This window comes from Lutra lutra, chromosome 3, assembly GCF_902655055.1.
Source record: "Lutra lutra chromosome 3, mLutLut1.2, whole genome shotgun sequence".
Classification (NCBI taxonomy): domain Eukaryota; kingdom Metazoa; phylum Chordata; class Mammalia; order Carnivora; family Mustelidae; genus Lutra; species Lutra lutra.
Genome location: NC_062280.1, coordinates 125956626 through 125983671, shown reverse-complemented (window position 1 = coordinate 125983671; position 27046 = coordinate 125956626). Strand labels below are relative to the sequence as shown.

Here is a 27046-nt window from a genome sequence, read left to right as displayed (position 1 = left end):
GGAGAGGGAAAAGGAGAGGGAGAAGCAGACTCCCTGCTGAGTGTGCTGATGCTGGGCTCTGATCCCAGGGGCAAGGAGCTGAAATCAGGCACTTAACCGACTGAGCCATCCAAATGCCCCTAGGCATAATTTTAAATGGTAAATATTCCCCTTCCTCTGTCGAGCCATATGGGGGTCATTTTTGGCTCTTCATCCTGAAAACCTGGTGAGGTTTTTGGAGATAACCTCCCCCCCGCCCCGGCAATGGGGCAGATACCAGGAATTTCTTACTCTCGGGCCAGACTATACCGGGCCTCCAGGAATTTATCCAAACGGTCAGTTAAGTGTTCCCACCAGTTTATGGCTCTAGTGTCTTCCTTACAGATAAGATCTTGGTTGCAACTCTGGATTGGCATGTCTCTCCAGACTGTGGGATGTAGCTCTGCCCTCTGACCACCATCTCCGCTGGGTTCAAGAGAAGACATTTTCAGCTTGTTCAGCTGTTTTTGCTCTAAGGATGGGAGTGATGATTTGTAAGCTCTTTACACATTGGAGCTGAAACCAGAACTCCCTCAGTACATTCCTGTTGAATGAATAAAGCACAGTAAAAGGTGTGAATAAGCATTTGTGGAGGGAATGTATTAGACAGAGGAGTCAAGAATGAAGCCTGGGTCTGGCTGGTGTGAGAAGTAGAACACTAGATAGGGAATATAGTGGGGTAGCAGATATTTGCAAAAGGGAAATTAAAAAGAAAAAACAAAAACAAAAATAAAACCCTTAACAGAGATTTCTGCAGAGCACATAGGTGGCTCAGTCGGTTATGCGTCTGACTTGGGCTCAGGTTATGATCCCAAAGTCCCCGGATGGAGCCCTGGCCCACATTGGGCTTCCTGCTCAGTGGGAAATCTACTTCCTCTCCCTCTGCTCTTTCTCCCTGCCATCCCTGCTCGTGCTCTCTCTCTCTCCCCCTCCTTCTCTCTAATAAATAAATACAATCTTAAAAAACAACAACAGAGAGTTCTGCTTAGTTCTGCATACTTGCTCTGATTACCTTTCCGCACTTTACAAATCTATTATCAGAGTCATGGTGGAAAGAAATAAAGTAAACCATAATCCAGGAGCTCAGGATTGGTGTGAATGCTGGCAAGACAACTTTTTTATATCTCCTTTCATTTGAAGATACCCATGGGTGTGGCCCCCCATCAGTGTCAGCCAAGGTGGTGCGAATGCCCTGTTTTTGTAACCTCTGGAGTGCAGAGGCCTGGAGGCCACTGTGTTAAGACCTGAAGGACCTGGGAGCAGCCTTGGACTGGAAAGATAAGACAGTACACTTTACCTCCTGGGGCACAGGCATGGGTGGGAGGCTCTCCTGCTGGCAGCTCCTTCTTAAACTTCTTAACTGCCTTCTACACTCTCCCTTAAAAACTCCATTCATTTTCTATCTAAAAAAATAATGGAGGAAGGACCTTCAGCAGCAGGGTAGGAATTCCCAGGAGGATCCTTCCCACCTCTCTGTGAGCACAGCACTACCAAACAGCAAATACAGTGTGGGAAGAATAACACCGTCACTCACTTTGGCTTCAGTTGTCTTACTGGTAGACTTAAAAGTGTGGACTAGAGGGTTTCATATTCTTGGAGTCTCCACTGTTGTGTGCTTCTGGTTTTCAAGAGGTTGACCTAGGCAACCTGAAAGTTCACCCTGGCTGCTCCATTCATTTCACAATAGGTAGTTCTCATTCTCGAGGAACTTTTCTGGAGAAAGAACTCTTGATTGCCTGTCAGGAGTTGGCTTCCATCCTGTCTTATCTTGGGTCACCTGCGACAGGGTTCTGAATCAGTAATTCTGATTACAAAAGAGTATGTGCTCGTTGTTAAAAATGTGGAGAATACAGAAAATTACACCATATGTGATACTGAATACATAATAAAAATTGTTAGTAATCCTATCATTCAGAGATAATTGCTATAAACCTTGGTATGTTATGTTATGGGCTTTTTTCTCTACATTCACATGTATACTTACATTTTTTACGGAAAATTGTAATATACTCCTTTTAATTTCCTTTTTGTCTCAATGCTATAGTATAAAAAATTTTCCATGTAATTCAATATATATAATTAAATATATAAATATATATTCTGTGTAAATAAATATATATAAATAAATATATATAAATTAAATTTATATATGTAATAGATATATATTAAATATATATATACTTATACACACACATATGTATACACACTGTACTAGCCTTTCTATATACACCATTATATATACACACTATTCCTCTATTATTTTATTCAAACAACATAGTAATAGTTGCATAGTGTTATATATTTGGGACTTTTCAAACTATGAACAACCTTGTAAAAATCCAAGAAGCTAAATTTCTCTATCAATTTATTATTATTTTATGAATAGAACTTGCTGGGCAGATAATGTGGATCTAAAACATTAATAATTTCAGTGCATTTTGTTAAATGATTTTTCTGGAAAAAAAAAAAGAACTTTAGCCATTGACTTTTCACCAACAGTGTACAATAATGTGTTCCTTTTGCCTCAGACTGGTCAGATGAATTTTATCTTAAAAATAAAACCTTTGCCTATTTTGAATGTGGAAGATGACATTTTAATTGTTATCCTAGGATGAGTATATTTGATTACTGGTGGGAATGAACATTTTTCCCCCTCTTTTTCTGGTAAAGAATAACATTTCAGATAGAATTACAATTAGTTTTGAAGTTACACATTTTAGACTGGTTTTATGAATAAAACCTTTTCAGTTCTGTCATTATCACATAATATGTTTGAATATTGTTTGTAACCACAGTTTGCTGAGTACTCTGGTACACATTTCTTTTAAGTGATTCAGCAAGAAAGCATATAGTCATAAACTCAGTCCCTTAGAAAAGTAAATATATCAGATAATTATTCTCTGTGATTCACAAGGGCAGATTCTGTGTACAGTTCCACAACTTGGGAGCACTGAACAAAATCATCTCGTTTCATTCATCTGACAAAGATTTACTGAGTTCCCACCACTGCTGTAGATGTGGACAGTCTTGCATGAGTCAGTCATGGTTCTGTGCTTACAATTCTAGTGCAAGGAATAGATGACCAAAAAGGGAAACATACAAATAAATAAAGTAATACAGAATGTGAAGTCTTAAACAAGAATCTGTTGAATTGGAGCATAGCAGAAGAGAACACACTTTACTAGTTTGGCAGGATGCTCAGAGAGGACTTCCCTAGGATGACATTCAAGTTAACACCTAAAAGAGACGTGTGATAACCCTGATGGTAGGAAGGAGTTCAAGGGCACAGAGATGGATAGTGGCCAGATCATTTGGGGTCTTGCAGGGTATAGCAAGGAGGGTGAGCTTTGTTCAGAATTCAATGGGGAAGCCAATGAAGAGTTTCAGGCAAGAAGATGGTGTGATCCTTCATCTATCTTAAGATGATCGTGCTTTGTTGCTATGTGTAGAATAAAGAGTAGAGGTGGAGTGCTTGAGTAAGAATCTGTTGCAGCAGTGTAGATGAGAAACTATGGGGACCTGGGGGAAGAAGCTGGACACAGGAGGAGGAATAATCCTAGAAACATGGAGTCACACATGCATGAATTTAACTGACTTTGCTGACTCCAAATCCTTCCCATATCCAACCTCATTAAAAATGGGACTGACTCCTCTTAAGAGAGGAAGATGGCAGTTGCTCTGTGGGGTCACAAAAGGAAATGCCAACTGGAAGCAGTCACTGGGTTCTTCCCTATAATTTCTCAAACATGGTAGGATGTGTGTCTTATTAAACAAGATTTAGATTCAAATCCAAACATCACTGAATAACCACCAACTGTCAGACTGTGTTCTAGAAGCTTTCACATATACCCTATTTCACCTGCTATGACTGAAAATAAAGCCATGCTTAAGTTACCACATAAATAAAGGAAATTTGATTTATGAGAAACCCATTCATTATTCTCTGAGCGCTCCCTTTCTTAGAAAGTAAGACCCCTTGCATGCATACTTTGTCCAAATGAGTCAGTCTTGTTTATTTCTGTTATGCTGAAAAAAAAAATTGAGAAGTCTGATCTGACTACCTAAGGTTCTCACTTCTGTTTTTGTGAGGCTGGTACAGAAAACAGTACAACCAGTTGTCACACCTAAGGACCTCCAGCCACTGCACAGACCCAATTACAACTCAAGTGACAAATATTTTCATGTACAGAAAAACAACCATTTTTCTTAAGGAACCCCAGGGTCCAAGATGGTGAGTGAGAACAGGATATAACACCATTACTTTGCTCTCAATTGACCTTCCCCTAAGATCAGACAGGCCCTGGCATTGGCCTGGCTTTCCAGCCCATCCCTTTCCCTCCACCTCTACCAACACTATCACCATTATAGTGGATTTCTTCTTGAGGGCCATTATTGTCCATTTCTAACACTTAGCTTATTCTGAACCATCCCAGCACATCAAAAGTGTTACCATAACTTGAAACACCAAAGGGAAAGAGCCAGGATTTCTGACTGATTAGGGAAATCCTTAGTCCCTTTGTTAAGATTTATAAGAAGAGAATATCTGGGGACGCCTGGGTGGCTCAGTTGGTTAAGCGGCTGCCTTCGGCTCAGGTCATGATCCCAGCGTCCTGGGATCGAGTCCCACATTGGGCTCCTTGCTCAGCGGGGAGCCTGCTTCTCCCTCTGCCTCTGCCTACCATTCTGTCTGCCTGTGCTCATGCTCGCTCCCTCTCTCTCTCTCTTTCTAACAAATAAATAAATAAAATCTTTAAAAAAAAAAAGCTCTTAAAAAAAAAAAAAAAGAAGAGAATATCTGTTTTGGACATTTAAATCCATGCAGTGGCTCTTTAAAATAGCAGGTGGAAACTCTGGGTGTCAAGTTCAAGAGCAGCGGATGAGCTTGAGATTTGGCGGTGATGGCTGTCTTGGTAGTTGAGTCACAAGTGGGATGTGACTGAATGCGGAGAAGATCTGAGGAACTGGACGTATAGTACAGTTTGAGAAGCAAGCCTGCCAAGGAAGCTGAGAAGGAGCTCTTAGGGTGATAGAAAGATACAAATGTGTCATGGACCCCAACAGGAGAAAAGATTTCAAGAAGGAATTTGTTCTACAGCATCCAAGATAACAGAAGTCAAGAAGCCAAGGACTGAAGTCAGGTTATGAATTTCTCGGATATATAAAACTTATTCAGGTCTGTTTTGGCATGTTATTGATCAAGGTTATATGATCGGATTACATTCCTTTTCAACAATTTGTGCTTGGAGTTGTATAATTAGACTTTTATCAGCACAGTACTGACAATCACCTGCTAAGTAGTAATGGGTATAATGAAGGTCATTTCATCACATCTTACTCTGCTGATTTTACCAGAAGTGAAAAAGCTACTTTCCACTTAAAATATTCTGTTTTGGTTTTGCCACTTTTCTATGGCACTGCCCTGTACAGCATGGGTTCTTCTGAGTTCGGTATATCTATTCACATATCAGGTAATGACCCAATTCTCCCACACTTTTTCCCAGAATACTATGAAAACATTTTGAACAACATGATAGGACATAGTCTGGTCTCTACTTAGCTTGGGCATATCATTTATATATTTAGTTCACTTCTTTTCTCTTGAGTCTGACATTATTAAAGTACTTCTTGTTGGACCCAATGTGATCATAAGCAGAAATACAAATGCACGTGATTTCAAGTGTCAATTTCAGAATATGCTTACATTAAAATTTCTAGGTTCACTGAACTGAAAACACAAAAATTCAAAATCCTCCTGGAGACCAGGTGACTCATGGTTCAGAAACATGGCCAGGGAGATTATGCTCAATCAATGGACACTCCTCCTTTCATGCCAGACTATTTTTGATTTCTGTCTTTAAGGGAAGAAGGCTTGAGTGGGAACCCTTGAGGGGCAACAACAGCAGTAGGTGAATAACAATTACTGGTCTGTGATGATATCCATAGACTTTGTTTTGAATCATTTTTACTCCTTTCATATATTTTCATCTTTCCTAAAAAATAAATGAGCATTTCTTTGGTAATTAACTAGAGTGTGTTAACTTTTTTTGTTTCATCCTCAGCACCTAGTAGAGTGACAGATTCCAACTGAGAGTTGGTACAGGTTTTTTAGCTTAATACACACTCAAGCACTTTATATTATTTGGGGCGGAGGAGGAAAAAGGCTCGCATAACAAAAACTATCACATTGAGATATGCAGCGGAGAGTAAATTAAGAAGGCCTGGCTCTCTCCATGTGTAAGAGCAGGGACAGCAAAGTATGGAAGTACGTTGACTGCTAATTGTTCCTGCCCATAAGACAGAGCATCTCTCTTTTTTTTTTTTTTAAGGATTTTATTTATTTATTTGACAGACAGAGATCACAGTAGGCGGAGAGGCAGGCAGAGAGAGAGAGCAGGAAGCAGGCTCCCCGCTGAGCAGAGAGCTTGATGCGGGGCTCGATCCCAGGACCCTGGGATCATGACCTGAGCCGAAGGCAGAGGCTTTAACCCACTGAGCCACCCAGGTGCCCCCAGAGCATCTCTTAAATGCCTTTTCCTTTCTCTTGATTTTCATGAGAAATCACGGCCTTAGGGACAAGGACTGCATTAGAGCTAATTGCTGACATTACTTCCTCTTTCTGAGTCTATGATAGGATTTCACTTTTTCACATGGCCCTGTGGCTTGTTTGGGCCAATCAAATGTGAGCAGAAGTGGTATGTATCATTTCCAGGGGGAAATCTGTAAAAGCTGGTATCAGATTCACCATATTCTGTTTTCTCTGCCTTGATGCCAGTGATGATCTTAAGATGATGGCTTCATCAATCTGCGTCCATGAGTAAAAGTGATAAGGAGTAAAGTTTTCCAGTGACTGAAGATGGACAGGAAGATCAAGAGATATACCTTTGTTGTTTTAAGATACTGAGATTTGGGGCATGACCTTGACCTGCTTGATTTTATAGGCCAATCACCTGAAGTGGTCATTTTCCTCCTATTTCAACAAGAGGGTCTAAGTGGGCTAAAACCATTAGGAAGTGATTATGGCTAGCATGAAAAATAGATATTTTAGTGGGAGAATGAGATTATGCTGCGCTTTACAATTCTGAAAAGCATTTTTGCATAGGTTATTTCATTTCTTCTCTCTTGTGATCTTGGAAAGTCATCAGATTTCTACCTCTCCCTTCTGGACCAACACTCCTTGGTCAATCGGCTGCTGTCCCTGCCCATCCCACTTCTAATTTGCCCCTAATTTAGCACTTAGTACAGTGTACTGCAATTTTAAAATATAATCTGTCTTCCTAAGAAACTGTGTTCTCTTCATTTTTGTGTACCTTCTCTCCAACCAACACCCATGCCTCCCTGTTTCATACTCATGACAAGAGCTTCATAAATGCTCACTTGAAGAAGCTGAGAAGTGGCAGGTCCAAAGTTACAAGTAGCAATCAGGATTCAAATCTAAGACTTCCTACTCAACATTCTAGTGACTTAACTATCATTACTTAGCACCAAGGAAAAGAGCTCTGATCTCTGGATACTGACCTTGATGTTGCTATGAGCTCCTCCGGACCACCACCTTCTGTGGACTAAAAAAAGATTTCACAGAATAACATCAAAGCCATTCAATCACCATGGTCAAGACAAAAACAAGACCACTCCACAATCTTGTCTGAACACAGATCAGGAACATTGCTTAAACTACAAAAATGACCAAAACTGTCTACTACAAGCTGCTTCTTCATCAGTTATGGCTTTAACCTCCAACTAGCGTTCACTACTTCTTACTAAGGATTAAAGATACCCAATCACAGAATCATCCCCAGATCTTGACACCATCCAATACAGTGCCAGGCTTCGCCTTCTTGAACGCTTTCCACGGTCGCATAAGCCCAAATCCCGTAACCAATTCTAACACCGTTACTGAGATACGCCATTGTTCCCCATTATGCCTGCCTCCTCCTCACCGGAACTAATCGAACTTCAAGTGTGTTCTGGTGGGCTTGTTGGAAGACATGCCCAGTCCCTCCCTTGCTCCAGGGCTATGCTGTACACACACATGTTGAGGGTTTCATCAGAAACCCTCATTAGGTGTGGGATTGTGACGCCCACTTGATAAAGAAATGGAGGTCCAAGGACATGAAATAATTTGCGCCAGCTCACACCACCTGGAAGAACCAGAGACCATATTTCAGACCCTTTGTGAGGAGCACTCTCTTTCCCCCACCCTCCATGGAAGCTCCCCATCTTCTGCGTTTCTTAGGGTACTTGCCCTGCGACCCGGATGCTACGGGGAACTGCACCCCAAACATGTTACTTTTGCAACTGGTCTGTGTGAAAAACGATATCCCGGCCCAGAGGCGTTTTCCCACTGCAGAGCCATGAAGGGAGCCGCTGTAGCGGCCCAGCTGCCAGCAGCCGGGAGCCGGCAGCGGGGAGACGCGGGATCAGCCTGGGCCTCTGGGGGCGGGCTCACGAGAGTGACGTCGAGCGGACCAATCCCCGCGAGGGCGCCAGCTACGGGGCCCAATAGCAGGAGAGCCTGGCGGGACAGTGACAGCAACTCCGGCAGCAACGCCGGCACCACAGCGGCCCCGCCTTGACGGCGGGCGGTGGTGTTCGGCTGGCGGGGGCAAGTCTCTACGGAGCACGGGACCGGCTGCGGACCTACAGACCCACCCGCCGGCCCCCGGACAGACTGAGGACGGCGCGGAGAGCAGCCGCCGGTGCCTCCCGCAGCTCCCTGGGACCGAGTCCGCAGGGCCACCGAGGAGCCGAGCGACGGCTGCGCAGAGAACTGTCGCCGAGGCCACTCTGGACGCAGGAGTGCGCTTTCAGTGGTTTGCTTTAGAATGGGAGCTTGAGTTTCCCCGACAGGTGCTTTCGGTCGAATTCAACGGAAATTCCCCTCCCAGTCCCTTCGCGGCGGTGCCGATCCGGCCCCCCACCCAGACAGCGGTCAGTGTCCCCGGGGCGTCCCGGGCTGCCTCGGCCTTGGGAGCATTTGCTGCTGGGGGGTGCCCTGGGAGCACAGAACACCCCCCAAAGAGAAGACAACCCCCAGAGAGCCCGGGCCCCCAAAATGACCGGACCCGCTTCTAACCTGGCAGGAAGACTGTAACCGTGGGGTGAGTTTAAACGAAAGGGAAAAAATCCCTTTACGATTGAGAGCTGCTTTTTAAAGGCCCCCTTCCTGTCCTGTTAACGAGCAGCAAAATAACAATAACAGTTGCGCAACTGTCGTGATCTCAGAGGAACCTCGCTGTTTCCCTTATGAAAACCGGCTGGCAGTATACAGTGTGGGGACTGTAGTGAGATTATTCCAAACGAAAATGAGTGACAACTTATTAAAACTATTTTAAGGTGGCATGAGTCCTAAAAGGTCATAACTCTTAAAAATAGTAAGTACGACAGTCTGAGGTTTACTGCTGCCCTAGTCCAAAGTAAAAATTAATCTCTTAGGAAGTGCTTACTGCTTTCTGCTCCCTAGTTTGCCTGTTTACTCCACAAAATTCCTCTAACATCCCCGTTCTTTTTCATAGAATTCAGCTACCTACCCAGGCAATATGAAGATCTTCTTTGTAGAACCTGCCATTTGCCTTAGTGCATTTGCTATGACTTTGACCTCTCCACTGACAACACAGTATGTGTATAGGAGAATATGGGAAGATACAGGCAACTACAGTTTTCTATCTGATAGCAATACTTCTGAGTGTGGAAAAAACAAAAGCAGCCCCATTTTCGCATTCCAGGAGGTAAGAAATTAAGCTATCCCTGAAGTGTAATAAAAGGGAAATGTGTAATGGGGTTTTCAGTGAAAGAGGGCATTGCGTCATCATTCGTTGATCTCTCAAGAGTCATCTCAAAACTCTAAAATCCCAAGTCAAGCGCCTTTATTCAGTTCTCCTGTTTGAAGTTTCATGACACCTTGAATCTGCTTCTTCTAAGTAAAACCCCCTTCTTCTGTGACATTGGCTGTTTTCTGAGAAAATTTCATCCTAATCTCATCTCCCCAGTGGCTCTCCCCTTTCTCCCTCCACCCCACCCCCACCCCCAAAAAGCCTGAAGGTTGGACCAAGGCCAGCTGGAAGGAGTACTGGTTGGCCTCAGTGGAGTCAAACAGGGTGCTTCTGCTTTTCCTCTTCTACTGCATGTACATGACCCAGTTTTCAATGACGCCCGGAATGTAGCCCATCACTGAACACTGTGGGCCCTGGGGCCAGTGTCCATCATGGGCTGGTCAGGAGGCAGCATATGTCATTCCTCATTTACTGTTACCAGATCAGCTCTGACTCTCAAATGCTGAGAATGAGGTTATCTGTGGAGGAGAGCACTCACTTTGGTGCTGAGGGCACTGAAAATGTTTAGCCAGATATTACAGAGCCTTTCCTTCTGCCTCTCTAGCCTCCTCCCCCCAATTTTTATTTAAAACGGGAGGTACATTGCCATTCTCCTGCTCCCTCAGACAGTTTTTATCAAAGTCTGCCAGTGTTCAGATGCAAAGGCGATACATTCAGATTTGGAATTTCCCCCCCTAGAAAGCCTTAAAAGCAGACCACACTTAAAACGTTGAACTGTTCCCCTAGAGGATATTTAGTAATGGCAAAAGAGAGCCTTCCCAAATCAAAGGACAAGAAGAATTTAAGGGAATTCAGATCACCTGCCAGCTGGCCCCAAGATTTTCTCCTCAGCAGAAGAGAATTCAGGTGTGAATGGAAGGTGAGTCTGAGACCTGGAAAAAGTGGCAAAGGGCCCAGAAGGAAGGCTCTAGCATTTCCGGAGGTGTTCTCCAAGGTGTCAGGTATAACCTCACTGTGCTGAGGCCTGGCTGTTTGGCACAGCTTCTGCTGTTCCTCATTTTCTCCTTTTCATAGGAGAAATTTTCTTGGAACTGATAATTACTGGGAAGCCATGCAGACATCAAGGTTCTGGCCTAAAATGAGGTCATAGAAATGGAAGGGCCAAGGGTCTTACCTCATGGTTTTGTCTCCTGACTTCAAGAATGTTTATCATTCCCAGGGAGTGAAAAGGTTCAAAAGTCTAATCAGTTTCTATATTGGATTCTGTGCTTTCCTTCAACAGATACCCAGGAGCAATGGGAGGGACAAAGGGGAAGAGGACATGAATGTCTGGAAAAAATCTCCCATCCTTGCCCTCCTAGAGTAAACGGAGACAGGCTGTGGTTCAATCACCTTGGTGGCCTCTGTGACTGTGCAGGTCACATGACTATTGGGCCCTGCTGCCCTTACCTAGTTGCTGAGAGCACCCCCCTCCCTCACTGCCCAGAGCAGTGGTCTCATCTTGAATATTTTTGCTGATGTTTAAGTTGATTGTTATTTTATTAATTGTTTTTTAATTAGACTAGTATTCAAGAGAACATACTGCTCTAGATCCCCTCCCTTAAAGTCAGTGCTCTAGAGCTACAAGTGCTTTTTCTTAGACTGGGGAGCTAAAAAGCACCACTGTCTCCACCCATAACCAAGACAGGTCAGGTGGGCCACTCACCATTAGCTCCTCAGGAAGGAGGAACACTTCTGCTTCCCAGGAGGCACCACCAGCACCTTCAGCACTTCCTTCTGGCCCCTCTTCTGGACCCTGCTCCTGCTCAGTATAAGAATATTCTCTTACCTCAGGCGGCTGGGTGGCTCAGTCAGTTAAGCATCTGCTTTGGGCTCAAGTCATGATCTCAGGGTCCTGGGATCCAGCCCTTGCTCAGTGGGAAGTCTGCTTCTCCCTCTCCCTCCGCCCCCCACTTGTGTTCTCTCTCTCTCAAATAAATAAATAAAATCTTAAAAAAGAAAAGGTTATTCTTTTACCTTTAAATCCAAGGACAAATGCTCCCTGTTTTATGAGCGTCCTTCTCAATTCCCAGCTCTGCTTGGTGGGTGCTGACCACTTGCTGACTAAAAGAAGTTTAGGAGTTTGAGAACTGTTCTTATAACCCTAAAAACAAAATTTCATAATACAGAGTCAGGCCCTAATAAAATAAATAAATGATTTTGGGGGGGGGGGTTCAGGTTTTTCTTTGCCACTCCCCCAAAAGACCAATTACTTATAAGAAGAGTGCATAACACAATAATGTATTGAACTTCTTACTGTTATATCGTTGTTTATTTATCCTTCTATAAAACAAATATACACATGGACACATGTATTGGAATGCAAAATAATAATATACATTTCAGGGTTCAGATATAAAAATAAACTGGGCTATTTCACTTAACATTTTTTTTAAAGATTTTATTTATTTATTTGACAGAGATCACAGGTAGACAGAGAGGCAGGCAGAAAGAGAGGGGGAGGCAGGTTCCCTGCTGAGCAGAGAGCCCGATGCGGGGCTTGATCCCAGGACCCTGGGACCATGACCCGAGCCGAAGGCAGAGGCTTAACCCACTGGAGCCACCCAGGCGCCCCATTTCACTTAACATTTTGAAAGTCTGTATGAATAGAAGTTTTATTTTTCAATCCATTGGGATTGAGATATAGATAGATAGATAGATACACTCACACACATACATATCCATATAAATATTGATCTATTTTTCAAAACTTTGAGTTTTCTGAGTCTTGCGACTATAAGGTGCACCCACATACTTCTCTTGGGTAAGATTAGTCTTTAAAGGATGTCTTAACAAAATGGCAAGGCTCTGGGAAGGAAATTCTTGGCTGAGGGAGAAGAGGTAGGGATTCTAGGCATGTTTGTTGACTTTTGCAGAGGAAGGAATTTTTAAGCCCCTTCCCAGATTAACTGACTGGTTTTGAGGTATTAAATTGACCATTGTGGTCTGTTCTCTTCAGTACTCTCAAGATAGGGACGCTGCTATTTGAGGGGACAAGTTGGCATTAACTAGATCATGAAGTTGTTCTTGTTCAGTAATTTATTTATAAACCTTTTTTTTTAAAGAATTTTTTTAAAGATTTTATTTATTTATTTGACAGATAGAGATCACAAGTAGGCAGAGAAGCAGGCAGAGAGAGAGGAAGCAGGCTCCCCACTGAGCAAAGAGCCTGATGTGGGGCTCGATCCCAGGACCCTGGGATCATGACCTGAGCCGAAGGCAGAGGCTTTAACCCACTGAGCCACCCAGGTGCCCTTATTTATAAACCTTTTAATAACTAACACAATCCCTTATTACCAGAAGATAGGGAATATTTTCTACTCAATTGTAATTACACATTTTAGCCTATGAAATTGTGACTTTTTAAAAACTAATACTCCTTTCCTTAAGTTATACCTGTCTCTATCTTGTCATTCCATTCAATCTTGACAGGAAATAGCACTTCTTACTCTGATTTCTCTCATCTACCCTTATCTAATATATAATTATTGTTCTCCAGAGTTTAAGAGGTATCGTTTGCAGACAGGAGACAGAAGCCAGGATGTGGGGGAGGGGTGGAAATGGGAGGAGGAATCCCAAACTGGAACATCTTATTGACAAGTTTATTAAAGATAACCGTTTCATTTACTTCTTTATTCAGTAAGTATTTACTCGATGGCTTTTATATCCGTAGAGACACAGAGATGTGCTCAGGAAGCCTGACCTAGTAAAAATGAAAACAGCCGAAGTTGATGAAGCACTAACGAATGTGCAATAGATCTGGGCCGTGTGCCTTATATTGACATAGTCACTCAAAGTGTAACTCTCAGGAAAGCCTGCAAGATAGGGACTCTGGTTACCCCTCTTGTCAGATGAAGCTATCGGGATGAATGATTTGGTCAGGATCACACTCAGCTAGCAAATCGCAAGGCCCATTTTACTTGCTTATTCATGTATCCATGCACCCAGTACCTAGGGCGCACTCTGTGAAGCACTGCTGTTGGAATGGTGATACTGTGGTGAAGAAGACGGGGTTCCAGCCCTCCTGAAGCTTAGATTGTAGTGGAAAGGGCACCCAGTGAGCAGTTCAATGAAAGGAACCCGTACTGTTGAGGGGTGGCAAGTCTCTAAAGAAAATACAGCCAGACAAGCTCACAGAGCGCTGGGTGAGGGTTAGTGTGGTTGCTCTGAATTGTGTGATTAGTCAGAAGGCTTCTGAGGAGGTGGCATTTGAATTGAGGAAGTGAGCTGTGTGACCAGCAGGCAGAGGGAAGAGCAGGCATAAAGGCGAATAGCATGGGAGGTTTGAGGGATGGCATGTGGCTCAGGGGAGCGAGGAAGTGGAGATGAAATCAGAGAAGTCATGATGTCTGGCCACCCACACCCTGGCAAGGAATTCGGATTTATTCTCGAATAAGGAAAGCCACTGGGGGATTTTGAGCAGAGGAGTGACATGGGCTGATTGTTTTTAAGGATCACTCTAATGTGATCTATGTGAAGAACTGATGACATCTGAATCTAGATTGATCTGACTCCAGAGCTCTTAATCCTTACGCCAAAGAGTGTAACTGGGAAATGGTAATTGCCATCCGAGAAGGTTTAACAGAAGGAGAGATTACATCTGTTTGGGCATTTCAGGGAAATCCATGTGGGACTTGACTATGGACTGTGCCTGTAACATAGGGTACTGGGGGAGTGAGTGGAGATAATGCAAAAGAGTGAGGTTGGACCACATCTCGGTGGTCTAATGTAACAGACAAGGAATGTGAACTTTCTCCAGCAGGCTGTGGGCTGAGCAGCTCAGAGACATGCTGCTGGTGTGTTTTGGCATGACACTCCCACCATTAGCATGTATGAGGTGCGAAGTGAGGAGGCTGGCATCATAGACTGCACTGAGGAGAAAGCCAGCTAGATGCTGGGGTGAAAACTATGAGCCCTGCCCTTCCAGGGGCAGCTCTCAGACTGTGAAGAGGTAAAGGACGTGAGAAGCACTGGGTGTTGGTGGCCCTGGGTGAAGGGAAAGGCCAGAAACAATGATGACTGAAGTTTTGAGTCTGAGTGACAGAACATTCCCTGACCGTATGAAATTGCTTGCATTGTTTGACTATATAAAAATAAACGCAGGCTCACTCTTTAAAAAAAAAAATCATTAATTTCAGTATTTGATATTTTTGTGGTTCATCAGCTGTTTTAGGGTGCTTTCTAAATATTACATGAATCTATTTTTTAAAATGAGTTTAGTAATCCCTAGTAGAAAAATGACATACTCTTTATATAAAATTTGGAGGATACAGAGAAAAGTGGCAAATAGGACATGCTTTTAAACCACCCAAAATTCTTCCCACCAAATAACTAGCGTAATGATTATAATGTCTTTCAGTCTGTGTGTGTAGCTGGTGGCTTTGGTCTTCGGCAGAGTCAGGTTTATCTTACTCCTCAGTTCAGTTCATGGCATGCTACCATCTTTAGTCAGTGCAAAGCTGCTCTTTTGGTTTTATCTTATTTTTTAGTAAGTAAAGAAATAGATTAGAAGAAACTTATTGTGGAGACACATAAGAACAAAGCAACCAAGTGCTTCCTAAATAAAGGTCTATCAAATATGATATTTATATGTGACACTCATTCGCCTTTAAGTAGACAGAAAAATCTATCACAGGAAAGGGTATTGCTCTTGCTTTCAGCAGTGTGCATGATCTCAGTGCTAAGCTCTTTAGAGAAGACAGAAAAATCATTATATGACTAGTCCCGGATGTATTAGGGTCTGTGGATCTCCTAAATAAGACAGACACACACCAGTACACAATTTTCTGTTTGTGAGTTCAAGTCCCCACCATGGTACTTGAATATGACGCCTGAGCTTTGATTACTGTATTGCCTCTTGATATTTGCTTTGTGAACTGGATGAAGATTCAGGCTGTATCAAACCCACGCTCCTTATTGGTGACCTACTGGAAATGTAAAGAAAAATATGCACTGTAATATTTCTGTGAATTTGTCTATATTTCTGTAAACACATTGTCTTCTTTTTTGTCTCTTTGCAGGAAGTTCAGAAGAAAGTGTCTCTTTTCAATCTGCAGATGGACATAAGTGGATTATTTCCTGGTCTGGTGTCTACGTTCATACTTCTGTCTCATAGTGATCATCGAGGACGAAAATTCCCTTTGATTTTGTCTTCTGTTGGTGCTCTCGCAACCAGTATTTGGCTCTGTTTGCTTTCCTATTTTGCTTTTCCATTCCAGCTTTTGATTGCATCTACCTTCATTGGTGCCCTTTGTGGCAATTATACCACATTTTTAGGAGCCTGTTTTGCCTACATAGTTGATCAATGTACAGAACAGAAACAAAGAACAATTCGAATAGCTATAATCGACTTCATACTTGGACTTGTCACTGGATTGACAGGACTGTCTTCTGGCTATTTTATCAGAGAATTGGGTTTCGTGTGGTCCTTTTTAATCATTGCTATGGCTCTTACTGTTAACTTGATTTATATTTCATTTTTTCTTGGTGATTCAGTGAAAGAATCTTCATCTCAGAATGTTTCCATGTCATGTAGCGAAGGCTTTAAAGACCTATTTTACCGAACTTCCATGCTTTTTAAAAATGCTTCTGGTAAGCGACGGTATTTTCTCTGTTTGTTACTTTTTACAATGATGACTTACTTTTTTGTGGTAATTGGCGTTTCCCCCATCTTTATCCTTTATGAATTGGATTCACCACTCTGCTGGAATGAAGTTTTTATAGGTTATGGATCAGCTTTGGGTAGCGTCACATTTTTTAGTAGTTTCCTAGGAATATGGCTTTTTTCTTACTGTATGGAAGACAGTCACATGACCTTCATTGGAATCTTTACCACCATGGGAGGAATGGTTATGACTGCTTTTGCCAAAACAACATTGATGATGTTTTTAGGTAAGTCACAAATGTAGCCTTAGAACTTACCATGTATTTATGTTTATACCAAATGAATTTAATCTGTTGGGTGATACACTTTCAATATAAAATTCTCGAACACATTCTAGTTCAAGTAAGGCATTTTGTCAAAAGCCACTTTGCCTGAAAGTGAAAGCCAATTTGCTTTTTTAAAAAGCAATTCACTGAATAACCACAATTTCCCAAATTTGCATACTTGCCAAAAAATTGTTTTTGAGGAACATTCTTCTCGTGAGTCAATTCTTTAAAAGAGCTCTCGCCAACTTGAATATTTCTTGAAATGCTGAAGGTTGGGGCACTTGGGTGGCTCAGACGGTTGAGCATCCAACTCTTGATTTTGGCCCAGGTCATGATCTCAGATTCATGAGATGGAGTCCCACATCAGGCTGTCCGCTAAGCAGGGAGTCTGCTTGAGATTATCTCTTTCCCTCCCCACACCCGCCCCTCTCCCTCTCTTTAAAAAAAAAAAAAAAAATGCTGCTAAAAAAGCTACTTCCCATAAAGATTTGAAAAAGCATTATATAAAGTAGATTCAAAAGGTTTGTAAGATTCATGTGTATTGAATATATTCAAGAAAATTCTTTAAAGACAAGATTTTGCAAATTGGTCATTTCATGAATTGGCTTTTGATAAATCCCTTTTTGCCAAATTAGGCTGCTTCCTTAACTAACTGTTCCATAAGTGGCTTCTGTAGGCCTTGAGTGAGATGCTGCGTTTGAAAGAGCTAAGGGATCTATAAAGTGGGAGGTAGAGAAAGGTCCAATTCCATCTTTTTCTACAAAGGCACTATCAACTTCTTACTACCTTGCAGGGAAGCAGGGTGACCAAATAGAATTGGGCTTAATATCCACTTATAGTACCAGGTGATCTGGGCAAGTTACTTAATACTCTGGGCCCTCATTTACTCATCTGTAAAATGGGCACAGTAGCACAGAATTCACCAGGTTATAATGAATATTAGATCACTGTAAAGCACTTAGCACAATGCCTTGTATTCAGTAAATGTCAGTTCTCCCTGTCTCCCTTAGAGTTTCCAAGACCAAGTAAGTTGATCTATGTGAAAGCACATTGAAAATTATAGAGTCATCAGCAAAAATAATATATTGCTATTTTAGCATATAACTAGAGATGCTATTGACTATTAGGGGCCCATAATGTAGGAGGAGAGGCAATCTGTGTTCATGAAATTATTCCACACAAAGATGAAGAAGCAGAAAGATAAAGAACAAATTTACCAATACGTGCATCAAACTAATAAAAGAATGTGGAGGAATGCCAAGTCTGAAAAAGGAGAAACAGAAAACAAATGTGCAAAACTAAGTCACACCTCGATAAATGAGAGTTTGCTACAATAATCAGGGAAATAGCAGATCAGTCCCAGCTGGCAGATTATATAGATTTGGACCTCAAACCTCCCTGAACTCTTGTTCTGAGCACTGAAATAAGAGGGTAAACGAAACTTGAACTGGCCTATCTACAGGGTACCTGTGTATTCATTAAACAGAAGTCTGTAATTAGTTACTTCAGTCCTTAGGTGCAGTGAGTTAGGATGCTTAGAGAGAAAACATTTCACATCGAAAATTGACCACTGGTTTTCGAATTTAGCCTGTGATTTCCCACCATTTCTCTTACAGTGAGGCTGCCATTCCTTTTCACTATCGTGCCACTCTCTGTTCTACGCTCCATGGTATCGAAAGCAGTTCGTTCCACTGAACAAGGTGAGTTTAATTTGCCAAAGGAAAATCATGAATTTACAATCTGTACCAACTCAAATCTACGTAAGACCTTTGTTTGGTTCTTCAGAATATTCTACAGCCCTTTTCCTGCTCAGAACTCCTTTAGAACTAAGTGGTAAGTTCTGTGTTTGGAAGAGGTTTATATTCAGGCAGGGTTGCCCCTGGCCCGGGTCTCCTGCTTTGGAGGGCTTGCTGTGGCCAGACCCTGCCCCAAGAAGAGAGGAGTGCTCAGAGCTAGGCAGATGCTGACTGGGAGCCCACCACACCTACCCCTTCTATACTACGTTTTGGGTACCAGGACCCCTTTAATTCTCAGCCAGATAGCCCTGGGTTCATGTCTGTGAGGGCCTGGATGGTGCTCTTCCTGACTCTTTTGCCTAAAGGTGGAGTGACCCCATTGTGCTCCACCTTTAGACCATAGGGGTTGCCTCTATGGGTTTGCTCAACCCCAGGACCCTGTGAGATCATGACCTGGACTGAAGGCAGAGGCTTAACCCACTGAGCCACCTAGGCGCTCCCCAAAATGGGATATTTTCGTGAAATGTTATGTACTTTAAAGTAATCAGAGAGGGGAAATATTGCGTAGGGTTTCACTAGCCTCTCACTATCCCTATTACCTTGAATAAGAAAGGAGAGAAAACTAGATTTGGGTAATTATTTTGCAGTCTCTGTGCTCTGTACAGCTGTGAAGCTCCCAGCTAAAGCCACCCTGGATGACCTCTTATCTGGTCACTACCTGCACACTCCTTGTGATTATAAATTGGAACACCATAAAAACAGACTTGACTTTAGAGGTCTATTGAATTTTTTAAAATAAACTAACCTGCACTTATTATTTAATCCAGTTTATCTATGGCTACTGTTAGACAAGTTGAACTGCTTGTAGAAGTTAAGCAACAAGCAAACCCTACTTTGTAATAGTGTGGCTGTTTATGCCAGACAGACATACCGCATGACCAACTTCTGTCAAGAATGGATTTAAGCCATTGCATAATAGGACTAGAACAATCCAGTCTGTCTTCCATGGCACTGTGCCTAGCTGTAGCAAGGGATCAGAAATATAAGAAAATAATAACACAGTTAGATAGGGAGGAGTATTTCCTCCCAATTAAACTGAACTTCATGTCTTATCATAAAACATGGAGATAGTATTGTCTTTATGCTACTTGCTGATTGGTAACTGGGCTCTTGAATTAAGCTTTTATTCATTCACTTGACAAATACAGATTAAACAGATCTACCATGTGCCAGGACAGATTGTTTACTGCTGTGTACAACAGTAAACACAGCAGATGCACACTTGACACGAACATAGCTTTCGTTTTAGTTAAAAGAAGACACATATATGAAAATACAGTGTTCTTCAGAGCTATGTTTATGTTTTTTGAACATGTGACCTGTCATTCAATGAAGAATGAGAAACAACTTATGAGAATATATACTAGGGTAAAAAAAAAAGCTTAAACAGATAAAAATCAACACACAGCACAGTCTACTAGACTAAGACCATGGGGAAAATGAGAACATAGACACATGAACCATAATCCAGTTATGAAAGGTGATCCTCAAGCTTGCCTTTTCCTTCTTCTCTGTCCAATCAAATACAAGTATTTACGTGATTTGCATTGTTTGTAAGAAAAATACATTACCACTTAACCATGGAGAGGTAAACTTGGCAAAGTGAGGAAGAAGCACAATGGCTTAATCCAAGAGTCTGAGAAGCTCCACAAGAACGTATCCTGGGGACATCATGGAGAGTGGAAAACTGTCACAGAACTTCGTATCTGGTGATAAATTTCACAAAGAAGAAGAAAGGTACATCCTGTCTAGAGGTTTAATTGCTTGGTCAATGTGGTCTTGGATTCCAGACAAAACTAAAAATCGGTAGAATGAATGAGCCCTTTTTTATGATTATGAGCCTGGACTAGCCATGCAGCCACATTGTGCTTCTCAAATAATGTTCCAGGGCCTATTGCCCTCTCCAAAACGTGGGTAGAGCAAGCATGACAGACAGCAGCGGTCTCCCCACTCAGTCTTGCCATCCACTTCCGAATGGAGGCGGTTTCAAGCAGGGAAGGCAGAAAAGAATCACGCAGCATCCAACCATGGCATAATGAGAGCACAGAAACTTACTTGAAGAGTCATGCAGAGGAATCTTGTGGACTGGATTTGTTGTCACTTTGAGGGGAGGGCTCAAATTCAAACTGCAGAACCTATATGCAATCATCTGTCTTTGTGCAGCTGTCACTTTTGCCAGATCTGAGAAGCAGATGAAAAGGATTGCTTTAACTTTCAAAAGGCCCCAGAGTGGGACCTTTACTGGTGGGAGCCACCTGAGCATACCTATACGGAGCGTGTCATAGATGTCCCCAGCTTAGGGAAAGAGTGGGAGATAATCTTGAAGGACAATGGTAGCTGTGGCTATGTGTGTGGCTGTGTAGGGAGAGGAGACTGTGGATTTCAAATGGGTCAGCTGCTGTTGCCTCTTAACTTTGCCCTACTGACTCCAAACTGTTGTGTTTTCAATATCCTCACATCCTCATATCAGGTCAAGGAGTACTGGTGACTTCAGTTTCTTCACCTGCAAAATGGGTTACCAGCTTCTCGGGGATTTAGAAAGTATAGCTTTAGCTCACCAAGCAGTGCCCCACGTTTGCTTTTTTCAAGGAGGAACAATTTTTTTTCTTTTTTTTTTTTAAAGGTTTTATTTATTTGACAGACAGAGATCACAAATAGGCAGAGAGAGAGACTGAGAGAGAGGAGGAAGCAGGTCCCCTGCTGAGCAGAGAGCCCAATGTGGGGCTCAATCCCAGGACCCTGGGATCATGACCTGAGCCGAAGACAGAGGCTTTAACCCACTGAGCCACCCAGGCGTCCCAAGGAGTAACAATTTTCTCCCTCATTTTGTTTATTGTTTTGTTACTCAGTCTTTTCCTTTTCTCCCTCCACACCCCAACTCCAAACAGGCACCCTGTTTGCTTGCATTGCTTTCTTGGAAACACTTGGTGGAGTCGCTGCAGTTTCTACTTTTAATGGAATTTATTCAGCCACAGTTGCTTGGTACCCAGGCTTCACCTTTCTACTGTCTGCTGTTCTGTTATTAATTCCAGCCATCAGTCTATGGTATGTAATTATTTCTAATCATTTTATCAAAGAATAGGCGGATTAAGTGAATTCCCTAACCTCAAATTACATAAACTGTTAAAGTTGTTAAAAAACAAAATTCAAAATTCAAATGAATAACTTTTTTAAAAAATTTATTTTTGTTTTAGAGAGAGAGTGAGTGGGTGGGGAGTGTCAGAGGGAGAGAGAGCCTTAAGCAGGCTCCATGCTCAATGTGGAGCCAGATGTGGGGCTGACTCTCACAACCCTGAGATCATGACCTGAGCAAGAACAAGGGTTGGATGCTTAACCGACTGAGCCAGCCAGGCACTCCTCAACTGAGTGACTTTTTTTTTTTTAAATTTGACAGACAGAGATCACAAGGAGGCAGAGAGGCAGGCAGAGAGAGAGATGGGGAAGCAGGCTCACTGCTGAGCAGAGAGCCCAATGTGGGGCTCGATCCCAGGACCCTGGGATCATGACCTGAGCCGAAAGCAGAGGCTTTAACCCACTGAGCCACCCAGGTGCCCCTCATCTGAGTGACTTTTAAAGATCTAATTGGCTCTACTAATTGATTGATGAATTAGGCAGCATCCCATTTAGCAAGCAGAGGGGAGCTCTGCGGAGCTGTGCTGAGCAGAAGGTTTTCACAGAATGGAGGGTGGATCAAGAAGTTATTAGTAAAAGAGCAGAAACAATTGTTTCAGGCAAAATCACCTTCCCTTAAGGAGAAGAGCAGGGGGTCTTACCAGGTGGACGACCCAGTCTTCCTTTGGGGGATGGAGAGAGCTTATGTGGCAGGGCCATTGGTGCTGATCAGAAAACTCTTGCCTGAGTAGTGAAGATTGTGTTTCTGGGGGGGGCTGGAACTGCAGTTAAGTTACATTTTCAGTCCAGGTTTGGTAACTTGGCCTACCTGATGCCATTTTGGGCCTGTGGTTTTCTTTTTAACAAAGTTTTGCCTCAGAATGTACTTTTCTCAATAACTTTTAGACATGAAGACATCTATTGATAATGGAAACCTGAGAAGAAAGAGACAAATGACAAGGCTGACCAGAACTAGGAGAAAGAAAGATTGGGTCAAACTATAAATAGCTACCCCATCTCTTTAAATATGAACAACTGATTAAATTAGCAACCAAGAATACATACATGTATATATATATATATTTAGAGAGAGATTCAAACTATGATTTCCTAGAGTATAATATCCTCTGAGGGTCAAAGATTACTATAAGACAGACTTTAATATGAAGTCTTGGGTTGATGACAAGAGCAAGTAGTGTACACTGAATATCGGGAATTTTCTTTCCAGAGAGTTGGCTTATTTAATGACTCCCTTTTTAAAGGTAAATACCCAAATAAATACAAAATACTAAATTTTATTTATGAATAGTACATAGAATAAGAAGACCAAAGTCATACACGTAAGAGAAATACTTATATCTCCCTTTGCCTTTTGGTTAATGAGAAGTATGATCTAACTAGGTTAAGTGTTTGCTAAAATGCCCAGGCATCAGAGTCAGCACATTCTGTGGGGCCAGCACATTGAGCTGAGAGTACACTACCTTTTCTTTGCTGGGCTTTGCCCATTCCACGTGGCTAAGAGAATAGTGCAGTGATGGGGGTCAGTAGCAAGTGGGGCACAAAAGGCATCTCTGCTTTCTTCTGAGCACTGGGGTGGGCTGGGGTGGGGTGAATAAGGGTGAAAAGTGCCAGTGTACCCAGGCCTTACACATTCTGCCAAGACTGTGAACTCCTTAAAGGACTGCCCTACATTTACTCATAGTAGGACCACAATACGTATTAATCTCTACTGAATTTTGACCCCTAGATCTGTGTAAGAGTATAATAGTATTTACAGTTCCTCTGTAATTTTGATGAAAAGTTATTTTTACTAGGTATCTTTTTAAAAAAGGACTATTCACCTATTGAACTGGCAAAATTAAAAATACTTGCTGTGCTAATGAGTACACAATGAGACAATCTTACACATTGCTGGTAGTGGTATTATTTGGCACTATCATTTTTGGAAGGCAATTTGTAAACATGTATCAAAAGCTTTTTTAAAAGTTCAAAGTATTTGACCCAGTGATTCCTTTTAGAAACATATCCTAAGGGAATGGTCAGTAATGTCAAAAGCTTATATACAGTTGACCCCTGAACAACAACGCAGGTCTGAACTGCATGGATTCACTTAACATGCAGATTTTTTTCAATATATATAGTACTGTAATGGATTTTTCTCTTACAATTTTCTTAATCACATTTCTCTAGTTTTATTATAAAAATACAGCAATATATATGTTATATAATATATATTATTACATATATATAGAGAGAGAGACATACCATATATGCATATATATATAGACATACCAAATACATGTTAATAGACTGCTTTATGTTACTGGTAAAGCTTCCAGTCAATAGAAGGCTATTAGTAGTTAAGTTTTTAGGGAGTCAACAGTGATATGAATTGCACAGTCACCCCAATCCCTGCATTGTGCAAGGGTCAACCGGTATAAAGATGTTCATTAAGACAAAAAAATTTTTTTAATGACCAAAATGAGAATGATTAAATAAATGATGGTGCATCCATAGCATGAAAAAAACATTAGTAAGAATTGGGGAGTAGAAAAAGGGTAATTTTAATTTTATTCTTCATATATTTATACATATCTGTTATGAACACATATGCAGCTAGCTAAAAGATAGTTATCCTTTTAATACTGTTTCTAATGTAAATGTAGATGGTCTTCTGAGATTTTTTTTAACCCAATACTGTTCAATATTTTTAAAAATAAAATTATATGCAGGGCTCCTGGGTGGCTCAGTCAGTTGGGCATCTGTCTTCAGCTCTAGTCATGATCTCAGGAGATCAAGCCCTGCATCAGGCTCCTCACTCAGCAGGAAGTTGCCTTGTCCCTTTGCCCCTTCAGCCCCCTGCTCGTGCTCTCTCGCAAATAAATAAAATCTTTAAAATAAAATTACATGCCTTTTTTTTTTTTAAAGATTTTACTTATTTACTTGAGGGGGTAGGGAGGGCAGAGGGACAGGGAGAGAGAATCCTAAGCAGGCTCTGCACTGAGCACCAAGGCCCGACACAGGGCTCCATCTCACCACCCTTCGATCATGACCAAGATCACGACCTAAGCCAAAACCAAGAGTCAGTCGCTTAACTGAGTCACCCATTCTAGATGTCTTCTTGTCCCAGCTCAGTTACAGGTACTGAATATGAATTTCGGCCATATCTATAGTCATAACTACTTTTTGTGGACTACAGGATAAACAATGGGACAGATGGACATTTTAGGTACCTGAAAGAGAAAAAAACTGTATATTTTTTATTTTCAGAATGCTATGCATAGTGAAGTCAGCTGGACTCAAAATGCCATTATGTTCCATCTACATATAATTTGCATAATTTATTGGAACCCATATAATCAGGGGAAAGATAGAGTATAGGTTATTTATTTATGTACTGCCTTCATCACAATTTTAAAATGTCTTGTTTGCTTTTGCAGTGTGGTCAAATGCACCAGCTGGAATGAAGGAAGCTATGTACTTCTTACAGAAGAGGAATCCAGTGAAGACACTTCAGAGAGATGATTAATTGTGATAAAAAAAAAAAACAACAACTGAAAGTACACATCATATACTCTGACTTCTGAGGAATGTAAACTGGTTCCATAATCAATATTTCATAACTAATCGATGTTACATGTCCTTTCTTCTAAGCTGAACAGTGAGAGAACTAGCTCTTGGCTCTAGCTTCTTACAGTTATCATGCACTTTGAGCACTCTATGAGTATCATGTGATAGATTTCCATAGATAGAACAATAAATCTCAAAACACTTCCCACTTTTGGATTTAGGAAAGAAACTGAAACTTCACAGTATAAAGAGGGATTAAGAAACTTGACACAATCAAAAGCAATAATCTCCTGACATACTCCAGTCTCATGCTGGGACCAAGGAAGGAGAACTAACTCTATACCTCAGTTTCTTCATCTGCAAAATGGGTTTGTGACCTCTTGAAGATTTCAAAGGCTTAACTGTTCAAAATTATGATGAATAATTCACTGACAGGAAAATAATGATGAAACATTCAAATATTTCTAGTACAATCGTACCTCTGCTTGGATAATGCTTTATTTTCTAGAGCCCATCGGGTTGACAGTGAAAGCTCTTAATAGATTCAAAAACCTTAAAATGGAATCACTTTAAATGATACATATTTTCACTTTTCCTAATATGTTTCATCAGCGACAGGCATGATAATAATTAGATAGGTAACACAGGGTCACTGGAAAAAAATCATAAAAAATTGTTTATAAAGAAATGTAAAAGCTGAGTAAACAACCAATCAGGAACTAATATTATAGAGCCAATATTCATTCCTTACTTTTTATCAAAGAATAGCCATTTCTTACTGCCTTAAACTCATCCTGAGACCCACCCTAGCCCCTGAAAACACATTCTTTCATGCCTTCTGTCTTTCTATATGCTGTTCATTTGCCCTTCCTCCCTCAGGACAATGAAACTTGATTCTCAGCCAAAACACTGCTTCCTCTGCATAGTCTTCTTGACACTTCTTCCCTTCTCCTGTGGTCCCCCCAACCCCTGCAGGGTGCCCACAGCACTTTCTGTATACTTCATCCTAGCATCTTCCATTGTCTCATAATATTTGTTTTCCCTACTTGAAATGAGCACCTTGAGGACAGGGACAATCTTTGATTCCTCATTTTATTTTTATCCTCAATAAATGTTTGTTGAACTAAATACAAAATTTTGTTTTTACTTGTAAAAATAATTTAAAACTCCATATTTAGTAATGTGTCATGTGAAATATTTAATAATGTGTCATGAGAGTAACCACTGGTATCATGCCACAGCCATTAAGCCAGCCTGAAAAATATGCTAGCCTATACACTTTTTAAATTGGTTTATAGTATTTTTACCAGTCCTTCAATGTCTTTTATATTATAAGTTACCATATGTAGTAATGTAAATGCCTTGAAGTACAACTAGATCATTCTCCCTAATCTCTCTTGAACATGGATAGAGTTTTCCATTCAACAGCACTGCTTACAACTTTTCCTGTAGGGTAATCATGATTGCTGGACTAACCAAGAGCACTCAGTGTAAAATATTATAAATGTTTATTTCCAAGACTATTCCTTTTAAGTCTACCTAATGTCTCTTGGAAGCCCAGGTAAGAACTGAGTGCTTTCTATATATATATGTATTTTTTTCTTCCTTTCAATGCTCTTTCCACACCAAAAAATACTTTAAGGTTTGCAAAGTGTTCCTCTGTATCAACTTACTATATACTTCCTTAATAACTCTGGCAAAGTAGATATTCATTTTCCTCATTTTACAGACAAGGCAGATAAGTCTCCGAGAGACCTGGCCTCAGTTTTTCAACTACTACTAAGCAGGAGCATCACTCAGAGATGGTCTTGG

The 27046-nt window shown here is 41.4% G+C and overlaps 1 protein-coding gene across 1 annotated transcript; it reads left to right on the top strand.

The window, feature by feature from the left end:
* Positions 1 to 8766: 8766 nt before the first annotated feature.
* Positions 8767 to 26362, top strand: SLC46A3 (solute carrier family 46 member 3). Its single transcript, XM_047723040.1, has 6 exons — positions 8767 to 9116; positions 9531 to 9743; positions 15848 to 16718; positions 18374 to 18457; positions 21442 to 21598; positions 25105 to 26362. The coding sequence occupies exons 2-6, from the start codon at positions 9555 to 9557 to the stop codon at positions 25187 to 25189; spliced, it is 1386 nt and encodes a 461-aa protein (XP_047578996.1). The 5' UTR covers positions 8767 to 9116; positions 9531 to 9554; the 3' UTR covers positions 25190 to 26362.
* The last annotated feature ends 684 nt before the right edge of the window (positions 26363 to 27046 follow it).